General features: G+C 40.7%; 1 protein-coding gene across 4 annotated transcripts in view; it reads left to right on the top strand.

Annotated features, from left to right (window-relative positions):
- MAK (male germ cell associated kinase) overlaps positions 1-8,249 on the top strand; it is a 49,819-nt gene extending 41,570 nt beyond the window's left edge. The window contains exons 13-15 of one of the 4 annotated variants that reach the window (XM_007466399.1): positions 690-764; positions 3,345-3,464; positions 7,520-8,249. In XM_007466399.1, the coding sequence (XP_007466461.1) occupies positions 690-764; positions 3,345-3,464; positions 7,520-7,674 (350 nt within the window). In that variant the 3' untranslated portion in view covers positions 7,675-8,249. The remainder of the gene's footprint in view (positions 1-689; positions 765-3,344; positions 3,465-7,519) is intronic. The other 3 variants (XM_007466401.1, XM_007466400.1, XM_007466402.1) reach the window with 3 other exon arrangements.
- The last annotated feature ends 3,676 nt before the right edge of the window (positions 8,250-11,925 follow it).

The raw sequence follows: 11,925 nt of genomic DNA, 5'->3' as shown, positions 1-11,925 counted from the left end.
GTGCCGCGGAGCGGCTGGTCCCGTGAGCCATGGCCGCTGGGCCTGCGCGTCCGGAGCCTGTGCTCCGCAACGGGAGAGGCCGCAGCAGTGAGAGGCCCACGTATCGCAAAAAAAAAAAAAAAAAAAAAAAAAAAAAGAGAGATGTAATAGTTTTATTTTTAAATGTCTATAATTACAGTATGCCAGAAGTTAAATCCTTTGGAACTGTAAAACTTATGAGGAAACATTTTAGATATCAGCTTAAAGTGTCTGAAGAGGTAGAGAGTTCTTTCTTTAAAAATATGTAGGTGGTATTGGATCAAAAGAGTTTGAGGGTCACTGTGTAGCAACTGAGGAGTCTCCTGAGGTGTTCTGATGTGACATCGAATGCTCTGGGTATTTTATCCATTTAATAGTGCTGTGGCACTGCAATTTGCTAATTTTTTCTCAGTTATTTAAAAATAATATTCACTGAACCAAGTGGTTAAATACAATCAGATGAAATGACAGCTGCACAACTTTGAGTCTCAGGGAAATATACGACTGACATCAAATGAAAGCTGAGACAGCACCGAGAACATTTTCTGGGAGAAACATTTTAAGGTTCCTTTCTGCATCTTTTCATTAATCATGGAATCCATTTTTTCTGGGCTTTTCCTGTAACATCCTCCTTATCGTTCATTCTTTCCTTCCATCTGCCTTCTCTTTAGAAGAAAGCATAATTAAACCAATTGAAAAACTATCATGCAATGAAAGTTTTCCTGAAAAATTACAGGACTCACAAGGTAATTTCTGGGCCTTGTAGATGAGTACAATTTGTTCTTTGAATCTCCTGTCCAATTTTCTTCTCGACATCTACCCCAAATCTTGTCATAAAAGGCCACTACGAAGGCCAAGGTCACCTGCTTTTAGGGGTCAGATCAGGATTCGGGCAGACAGAAGCGTTCACACCACCAAGAACCTCTTTCTTCAGTAGTTGGAATTCTAAGAGTAATTAGCTCTCAAAAGGCTCTATGCTTGTCTTCTTAAATTAATTATGACAAATTAAAATCAAGCAAATCTATTAAAAATAATTAAAAGAATATTTTCTAATTTTATAATCAATATTCCTGGAAATTTTTTTTTAAGTTCTGAGACTCATTTCTGAGCATGAACCGTCATTTAAAAGAAAAAGTTAACCAAGTTCATAGAGATGATGGATTTCCTAGAATTTTGCTATCAGTGGTTTAAACAGTGCTAACTATTGGCTCCAACCTAAAAATTTGCAGCTCACAAGGTACTTCAAATGAAAAGCCAAAATAATTTAAGAAGACTTAATTTTCTATGCATTTTCCCTTAGCAACTTCCTCCTCCAATAGGAAGCATCCTATTGGAGTGCCTGGGTTTTAGAGCCTGACGTGTCCCTGTTCAGTCACGCACTAGCCTTGCGATCTTGGACAAGTTACTTGGGTCCTCTAAGTCAGTTTCCCCACCTGTAAGACAGAGGAAATACTACTGACCGAGGCATTATTATACAACCACCCCTAGGATTTTTGTCACACAATAAGCATTTAATAAGTGTTTGCTCTGATGATGGGGATGAGGGTGGGAGAGATCTTTTTTTATTTTGGCCATGCCACGTGGCACGTGGGATCTTAGTTCCCTGACCGGGGATCGAACCCGCGCCCCCTGCATTGGAAGTGCAGAGTCTTAACCACTGGATCACCATGGATGTCCCGGGAGATATGTTCTCAGGCTGCTACTGAATGGGATTACTGCCTTGAACTTTCAAAAAGTCTTTTGAAGTAAAGGGCTGATTCGTGAATTAGAACGAGTACCTCAAGGTGAAAAGAAAGGACAAACGAGGCAGCGATGCCTACGGAAAATTCAGCAGTGTTAAAAATTGTATGGACTGATAACGTGTTTACCGTGGAACATCCTTTAGGGTCTGATAAATAATATTGCCGTTTGACATTTGTTGGTCCAGGAGCAAACACTTACTGAGTGCCTGCTATGCACAGCACCGTGACAGACGTCAGGGACACAGGAAGGCAGAGTCCAGCCTTGGGGTCAAACGACACCATGTGAAAATAAGCTTCAGTCGTAGCTGCCAGATGAATGGCTCTTTGAAACCAAGGTGGTCAGAGCCCTGATTCACCTTCTCGCTGACAAACCTGTCCCTTTTCTGGTGTAGCCAGGCTCCTTAAAAGAGAAGTTACATTCATTTTACCTCTGATTTCTACTTTACCCCTCAGCTCACTGCAGTCTGTCCTCAGCTTGCCTCGGGCCGCTGAAACAGCTCCTGCCGCGGCCTGTCCTGCTAGTGGCCAAATCCCAGGGCGGTGCCAACCCCACCAGACCTCTGCCTTATTTGCTACTCCTTCCTTGTCACACGCTGTCTTCTCTGGAGCTTCCAGACCCTATTCCTACCGTCTACCTCTCCACGCTCTCCCCAGCAGGGTCCTTTTCTTTTCTCCCCCTTAGTGCTCTGTTCCCTGGGTTCTGTTCTATTCTGGGTCTTTGCACATCCACAGTCCCTCCGAGCTGCTCCTCCAAGCCCATGGCGCCATCAGCGCCATGCCCTGATCATTCCAGATCTCCAGGCCTGCTGGACCTCTGTGACTTGAATCTCCCATGGGCACCAGGTCTTTACCCCACACCTGATTCTTCCCCTGTATCCTGTTCTCAGTCACCTACGCTACAGACGTGGGGGTTTATGTTACTCTCTTTCCCACCCCTCCCATCCCATACACCTGCTGGTTCCCTCCTCCATCCCTCCATGACCGTCTAAGTTCAGACTCTCTTACTTCCTCTCTCAGCTACAAGCAGTGCCCTCCTGACTGGTCCCCTGCCTTTACATTTCCCCCCAGATTGATCACTCACTAACAGCGATGAGGATGGTGACAGCTGACACGTGTTGGGACGGCAGATCCTATGCTAAGTGCTTTGCATTCATCTCATTCAATCCCTACACCAACCCCTATGAGAACAGGTGCACTTATCAGGGTGATTTTACAAGACGAAGAAGTGCTCAGAGAGCACCGCAGGGATGGGGGCTTCCTGGCAGGAAATATACTTTCAGGCTGAAAAGTGGAGTCATAAAAACCTGGGCACATTCAGGGGGACACCTTGGGTTCATATTCTAATTTGGTGACTTACTAACTGCAAGAAGTTAGCCAAGTCAGATGTGGATAGTAACATGCACCTAAGAGGGTTGTTATATGGACTGAATGGGAACATCTGTAAAACCGTCGTGTGCCGTGCATGAAATACAGACGATGCCCCCCAAAACAGAATTTAGAATTAGTAGTGGTTGTGATCAAAGTTACTCTCCGGTGCTTTAAAGTATTGACTTCTGACTCTGAAACTTTATGATACGTCACTAGGAAATCTTGGAAGTCGTGCTACTTACAATCAGTCAGGATATATTCCTTCCTTTCTCAAAAAAGAAGTGGGGTCAGCTGGCCAGAGGATACACTTAGCAGCACCTGGCGCGACAGCTTCAGGTAAGAACAAGTTCAGATACAGTTTTTGAGAATCTGATCAGAAGGAGCTTTTCAAAGCTTATACAAGTCACCTTTCCTGAGTGAAGACTTTTAAATTAGTCTCAGCTATTAACTAAAGTTCTAACTGTTTTTGGCAAAATGTCCCATTTTTCTCCCAAAGATGTGGTTTGAGAGTCTAATAAGATGAGCTACCTCTGATTCAGTGGTTTTTCTCGGTCGGACACACAGATGGTGCCACTGAATCCTCCCAATGACCTGATGAGGTAGATCTTTTACAGATGAGGAAACTGACATTGAGTAATTTACCTAGGGTCACACACGACGAGATGTGCGAGGATGCACTTTTCAGAGCTTCCTGCCTGGTACCTGGCACAGAGCGGAAAGTGCAACAGATGCTGAGACTCCGTTATCTATCAGTTAATGGGTAGTCCTTCTGCAGTTCCATCTTAGGGTTTAGAACTAAACTGCGGCAGAACTTTGACTGGCTTTTGCTCTGTAATATATTAGGTGGTGACGTTTTATTCCCCACCCTCCGACGCTATGACTAATTAGGTCACCTGCTCTGCAGTGGCGTGGCGTGTGACAGCCACATTCAGGGGGACGTTCTTGAAACTGAGGTGAGGATTCTGTACTTGAGTTGACCAGATCTGACTATGAATGTTCTCTTAAGTTATTTCACTCTAAAATAGATATCCTTCTTAAAGCACCTAAAATAAACATTGAGGCAGATAATTACACGTTTGATAAGATATCTAGTTACAGTTTAATTTAAAAGTTGACTTCAAAAGTCTTCTCCCAGTCTGTTCCGGCCAGGATCTTATATTATAGAACTCCTGATTAGAGTTACCAGTCTTTAAAGTTCATGCTCTTAGAGCTAAAATTGTAAAAAGCACTGGACTTCCGTAATTTTTTATTTCTTACCATGGTAGAACTGCTTAAGCAGCACTCAGTTACCTTATCTGCGAAAAGAACCGCTTCATTATCTCTCTGCTGAAACAAAATATATAAATAAACATTTTATAGACAGCAGTAATTTTTATAAAGCCTTAAATACTTTAGGGCAGCCTTATGAGTCATTAGCCATGGCTTGGTAACAATTTTTAATATGAAGGCAGAAAATCATAACTCTCAAATTACTTTGAGTACCTGCTCTTAGAAAGTGAAAGTGGGTATTTTTGAACATATTTTTATAAGGGATTGGAGGCCTTTATATATTAATTATTCTGTCAGATTAGCATGCATATTCCTGTTTTCATTTTTTTAAGTAAAATGCTTTCTCATAACTTTTCATCTCTTCATTTTACTCTGCTTATCAGATTTTCCTACAGATCGTGATAGGAGAAAAGGTTAAAAAAAAAAGTAAATATTAATCATTCTCAAGTGGTCAATGCAAATCCTTAGGAAAACACTGTTCTGTAAGAGATGTGTCTTCCAGCCCTCCCACTGGTGTGACAGTTTCCCACAAGAGAATACAACCAGGTCATTACCGTATTTACTCAACTATTTCCCCTTCTCTCAGCCTCCCTCTCTACTCCTCTTCCTCATCCTCAAGTCTGGAGAAGAAAAATCACATTAATTTCTTCCTCCCTCCCCATGTCATCTATCAACCCAAACCCCCTCATACCTCCTTGTCCCCTGCTAGAGGAGTGACTTCTTTCAGACACAGCTGCCCTTGAGAAGCACGGGGCCCTGTTCTACGTGCTTTACATGCATTAACTCACTGAACCCTCTCCCAATGGCTCTAAGACAGAAGGTATCATCACTGTCTCCATTTTACAGAAGCTTTCTATCTTGCTAAGTTATAGAGCAGTGGCATGGATTACATTCTCAACTAGAGGCAAACACCTTTTCCTGCAGCAAACATCTCCTACTAGAAGCTAATTGCCCTTGATAGGACACATGCAGGGTTTAAAAGAAATGCACAGCAAGTGTTAGAGGGCTGCCAGCTCTGTTCTGGGGAGTGGTGAGGTGTGGGCACAGCCAGCTGCTGAACAAAGCGTTTCTTTGCCCCACACGAGACCTGGGCTCCTTTGTCAGCTACTAAGTTCTTCACCAAGGGTGCTGCAGTCCTAAAACTCTGTTATTTCTCAGAAAGGAATCCTAAATGTCAACACTACCGCCTTACTGGCAAAATGATTCCCTTTTCAAAGAAGGTTTTACAAATGTTGGCCTGGACACAGTTTCCTTCAAGTGCATTTAGGACTTGACTTAGACTATGTCATCATTTGGAAAAAAAGCTTCTCTGGATGTTACTCCCCAGACGCCTCACTTCTCACCCACTGTTAGCTTAAGAATGGGTTTCCCCTTCCCCTTTCTCTCAGTCCCGCGGACTTACTGTCTCCTCCCTCCTGCCCCCCCACCTCCCATGTGCTCTCCTCTGCCCCGGGCACCATTCTGATGTGAGTGCACTAATTTACCTGACTGATGCTGGTCTATGTTCCAGTGGGTTATGACGAAAGGGCTATTCCTAGAAAATATGGTGCACTTAACTGGCCCTTCTAGACACTGTCCCTGTCTTTGTTAAGGAGCTTTTTATTGGCTTTGAGAACTTTAAACCCAGTAAGAGTGGGATGAAATGACCCGTCAAACCAAGGAAGAACTCTTGGCCTCCTTGTCCCAACTGAACCACAAAGCAGTTGGGGTGACTGTCACCAGGGAAGCTCCTCACGTAAGGCTTTGTTCCCTTTAAGCTGAGGTTAGCAATACATCAGGACCCAGGTGTTCCCATAAGTTCCTCCTATACTTCCAATTCCACAGTAAAAATAGAAGAAAAAACTGGGAAAACCATGCCAATAAATATAGTATAGCTAGTGTTAGGTGTACAGAATGGTTAGAGCCATTTCAAAGTGACTCCTACAGAGTGTAATCCAAGAATGACAGCTACCACATAGTGTGAAAAGATATTTAAATCCTAAACAGAAAGACGGAACATCAGAGAGAATAGCTCTGATACCTAGCTCCCAGTTTGAAGTGAGGAAGGGGTGAAAGGAGGGACTGAGGATATTAAAGTTTTCTCTGAAATGATTTACTGCTTTGTCATTTGACACGTTCAAGCAATCTGAGCTTATAAATTGTTCAGGTAACAAATGTCTAACACTTTAAAATTTTCACAAAATTTTAATCAGCCAATACATGTATGAATAAAACAAACCTTGTGATGAAAGGTTTGGGATCCTAAGAATGGCTCACTTTTCAAAGGGATTCTGTTATCATCCATCGATTTCCCAATAAAACATGAAGTTTCTTGACTCCTAAAACCACATTTTCATGTTTAAAGAGAAACCTGCTATGTGACCCCATCTGTGTGGCTCCATGAAGCCAGAGTTTTACAGGATTCACAATTCTGAATACATTTTCTGTAGTGATACTGTGTTCAGGTATTATTTACATGTAACCACAGTGTGATGTTAAACAGTCACTGACACTGTGGGTACTGCCCATTGAACTTAAACCATGGAGTTGTTCTTGGTCATCCAAGTTGGCATTGCCTATCAAAATATGATGGGCACTGCAGTGAGCCCAAAGAAGAAACAGTAGCAGTGTCACAACAATAAACCAGAAATTATGGCTCCTAAGCTGCTGAAAACGCTAACTGGTGTCAGCATAATACTACAATAGAATTTCTGGCTTATGTGTATATATATATATATATTTAAAAACCTTAGAGACCACTGAATTAAGCTTTTAAAGACAGATTCAGATTTTCGGACCTCCCTGGTGGCGCAGTGGTTAAGGATCCGCCTGCCAACGCAGGGGACACGGGTTCGAGCCCTGGTCTGGGAAGATCCCACAAGCCGCGGAGCAACTAAGCCCGTGTGCCACAACTACTGAGCCTGCGTGTGCAGTGAGAAGCCCGGGCACTGCAACGAAGAGCAGCCCCCGCTCGCCGCAACTAGAGAGAAAGCCCGCACGCAGCAATGAAGACCCAACACAGCCAAAAATAATTTTTTTAAAAAAAGATAAATTCAGATTTCCCCCCATAAAATGAACTGCTTTATTTTGAATTTAATTATCATCTGAATAAAATTCTAATTTCTGATTCTGCTTTCTTTCAGAATATCCCTGGAACACAAAAACTGGTCAGGGGCAGTTTTCAGGACCTACTTATAATCCTACAGCCAAGAATCTAAATATTGTGAACCGTGCACAGCCAGTCTCCTCCGTGCACGGGAGGACAGACTGGGTGGCCAAGTACGGAGGCCACCGATAGGAGTCTGGTGTGAAGTCCCACAGCATCGCTCCAGAGTCCATGCAAGTCCCCTGACCCCGGGAAATGTCTACAGATGTCTATTTCTACTGAGTTCTGGAAGAAATATGTAATAGTGGGTACTCTGAAGAGCAAAACTCATCTCCTGTTTTCTTTCTTTCCTAGAAATGAAATGCATTTTCTGAGCATCATTGCCCACAGTGCTGATATATGGGTAGGACTTTACGAAGTATTGAATAAACTATTTGCCAAAGTGTCAAGTATTTGATATACAAATTAATAGATACTAAGTACAGTAAGAAGCTTTTTTTAAAAAATGCCTCCAGAAATAAGTGTTTATAGTGTTTTATATGTGCCCAAACTATTTAACATTTCATTGTTTAGCCTCAGAGGTTTGTTTTGTTTTGGGCTTTTATAGCAATTACATAGATGTCTGTGGACTGTCAGTTATGGTTCTTATTTGGCCAAGTTTCTACTCTACCATTTTGGCAATGGCAGAAAGATGGTAAGTTATCATTTTTCTACTGTGGAATTATGGAAGCAATGATAATTCTAATCTAAAGCAGGACATCTTTCTTAGAAATAAATATTTCTTTAACATAGAGCTGTCAAAATCACATCACATGATTTTAGTGAAGAAATAGTCGATTGTTCGGTTTTGATCAATACAACTGCTACGAATTCGTGGTGACTATCAAACCCAATGGCTTGATGACTTCCAAATTAACCAAGTCCAGGTTCTGTCATCTTCACATCAAATGTGTTCATCAGCCTTTCAGAATACACTGTTTCTGCATTCCCACGAGGCACAACGATGAAGCACACCAGCTTGTTCCCCCAAGCAAGCTCTTACTGCTGCTGCAGACAGATCACTGACTCAGCTCTGACCTTCACACTTGCTCTGAAGAGCAAATGCATTCAGTTGCTATCGCAGTGATTTCACTTACTACATGTTTTCTTAGTTTTATTTCTAAATTGGTAGTTAAGATAGACATTTTGAACTTAGGACTACTCTATTCAAGCCTGTCATTTTACGAACTAGATAGTCTTTTTAAAGAATAATGTTATCAAACTGCTTATTTTTTATGTATTTGATGACTCTGTAACAAATGCTAATGTAATTGGTATCATCTTGTGGACATTATACAAAAGCATAGTAAGAACATGGTATTTTTGTACAGAAGATTCAGCTCACCTTCTTGAAAAATGTTAAAATCTAAAGAGTAATTTATGTTAGTGGTAATGGTTATATATATATTTGTACAGTTTTAATTAATGTCTCAAAGCAAAAATATCTTTTGTGTTGCTGGGAAACTTTTAAACTCCAAATAGATATTAAAATTAATATGGTTAACTAGTGTGTTTTCCTTACATTGTTAAACTTTATACGTATACTCTGAGGCCTTTTTTTGTTGTTAATTAGTCAACGTTTTCTTTTTTTTCTTAGCAGTTTTAAGTTTACGGAAAATTTGATTGGAAAGTACAGAGTTTCCACGTACTCCCTAATCTCCCCCTTCCTCAATTTTCCCTATTATAAATATCTTGCATTAGTGTGGTACATTTGTCACAACTGATGAACCAGTATTGATTCATCGTTATTAACTAAAGGCCATAGGGTTCACGCTCTGTGTTGCACATTCTGTGGGTTTTGACAACATGTATAAAGACATGTATCCACCAATACAGTACCATACAAAAGTTTCACTGCCCTAAAGATCCTCTGTGCTCTACCCATTCATCCCTCCCTCCCTCCCTGCAAACCTCTGGCAACCACTGATCTTTTTTTATTATCTCCATAGTTTTTCCTTTTCCACAATGTCAAATAGTTGGAATTATGAAGTATACAGCCTTTTCAGTTTGGCTTCTTTCACTTAGTAATGTGCATTTAAAATTCCTCCCTGTCTTTTCTTGGCTTAATAGCTCATTTCTGTTTATCACTGAAGAGTATTCCATTGCCTATATGTATCCTAGTTTATTTATCCATTCACCAACTGAAGAACATTTTTGTTGTTTCCAAGTACGGGCAATTATGAATAAAGCTGCTATAAACATTCATGTACATGTTTTTGTGTGGACATCGGTTTTCACTTCACTTGATTAATTGCTGGATCGTATGGTAGGAGTATGTTTTGTAAGAAAGCACCACACTGCCTTCCCAAGTGCCGAAATGTGCTATTTCTCATTCCCACCAGCAGTGATGAGAGTTCCTGTTGCTCCACATTCTCACCAGCATTTGGTGTTGTCAGTGTTTTGGATTTTGGCTGTTCTAGTGTGTAGTAGTATCTTGTTATTTTAATTTGCGATTCCCTAATGACAAAGGATGTGAAGCATCTATTCACATGCTTATCTGCCATCTGCATATCTCCTTGCTGTCTATTCAGATCTTTTTTTTTTTTTTCTTTTTGCGGTACGCGGGCCTCTCACTGTTGTGGCCTCTCCCGTTGCGGAGCACAGGCTCCAGATGCACAGGCTCAGCAGCCATGGCTCACAGGCCCAGCCGCTCTGCGGCATGTGGGATCTTCCCGGACCAGGGCACGAACCCGTGTCCCCTGCATCGGCAGGCGGACTCTCAACCACTGCGCCACCAGGGAAGCCCTATTCAGATCTTTTGCCCATTTTTAAATTAGTTTGTTTTCGTATTGTTGAATTTAAACAGTTTCTTGTATATTTTGAATAACAGACCTTTATCAGGTTGTCTTCTGCAAAATCTTACCTCCAGTCCGTGACTTGTCTTTTCATTCTCTTAAGGTCTTCTGTAGAGCAAAAGTTTTTAATTTAAATGAAGCCCAGCTTACCAATTTTTTATTTTGTGGATCATGCTTCTGGGGTTGTATCTAAAAAGCCATCACCAAACCCAAGGTCACCTATGATTTTCTCCTATATTCTAGGAGTATTACAGTTTTGCATTTTACATTTAGATCTATCATCCATATTGAGTCAATTTTTCTGAAAGGTGTATCATCTGTTACAGATTCTTCTTCATGTTGATGTCATTTGTTGAAAAGACTGTTTTCTCCACTGAACTGCCTTTGCTAATCTGTCAAAGATCAGTTGACTGTATTTGTGTGCATCTATTTCTGGGCTCTCTATTCTGTTCCACTGATCTATGTGTCTATTCTCTCACCAATACCACACTGTCTTGATTACTGTAGCTTTATAGAAGTCACCTAAGTCAGTCCCGCAACTTTGTTTCTCTCCTTCAATATTGTGTTGGCTATTTTGGGTCTTTTACTGCTCCATATAAACTCTAGAATCAGTTTGTCAATATCCACAAAATAACTGGGATTTTTGACTCGGATTGCAGTGAACAAGCAATACAGATCAAGTTGGGAAGAACTGACATCTTGACACTCTTGGGTCTTCCCATCCATGTACAAGGACTGTTGATCTATTTTTTTACATCTTCTTGGACTTCTTTCATCAGTGTCTTGCCATTTTCCTCATATAGATCTTACACATATTTGTTGGATTTATACCTGTTTATTTTAGTGCTAATGCAATATTTAATTTCAAATTTGAATTGTTCATTGCTTGTAAATAAGAAAGCAAATGACTTTTCTATATTAAAGTTGTATCCTAATTCCTGTTATAATCACTTATTAAATCCAGGAGTTTCTTTGTTGATTCTTTGAAATTTTCTACATAGACAATCACGTCATCTGCAAACAAAAACAGCTTTATTCTTCATTCCCAATCAGCGTCCTTTTTATTTCCTTTTCTTTCTTATTGAACTAGCCAGGACTTCCAGTACAATGCCGAACAGAAGGGGTGGGAGTGAACATCCTTGCCTTGTTCCTGATCTTAGCAGGAAAACATCTAGTTTCTCCCCATTAAGAAAGATGTTAGCTGTAGGGTTTTTGGTATTTTTAAATAGATTTTCTTTATCAAGTTGAAGACATTCCTCCCTATTTTGCTGAGAGTTTTTATTATGAATGGTGTTAGATTCTGTCAAATACTTTTTGTGCATCTACTGATAATCACTGATCATACAATTTTTTTTTCTTTAGCTTGTTGATGTGATGGACTATATTAATTGATTTTCAAATGCTGAACCAGCTTTGTATACCTAAAATAAATCCCACTTGATCATATTATGTAATTCTCTGTATACATTGTTGGATTGGATTTGCTAATATCTTGTTGAGGATTTCTGCATCTATGTTCATATGTTTATATATATATATATATATATATATAGAGAGAGAGAGAGAGAGAGAGGGAGGGAGAGAGGGAGGGGGAGGGGGGGGGAGGGGG

This window comes from Lipotes vexillifer, unplaced genomic scaffold, assembly GCF_000442215.2.
Source record: "Lipotes vexillifer unplaced genomic scaffold, Lipotes_vexillifer_v1.1 scaffold444, whole genome shotgun sequence".
NCBI lineage: Eukaryota > Metazoa > Chordata > Mammalia > Artiodactyla > Lipotidae > Lipotes > Lipotes vexillifer.
Note: the sequence above shows the minus strand (reverse complement) of the source record. Positions and strands in the feature narration are given on the sequence as shown.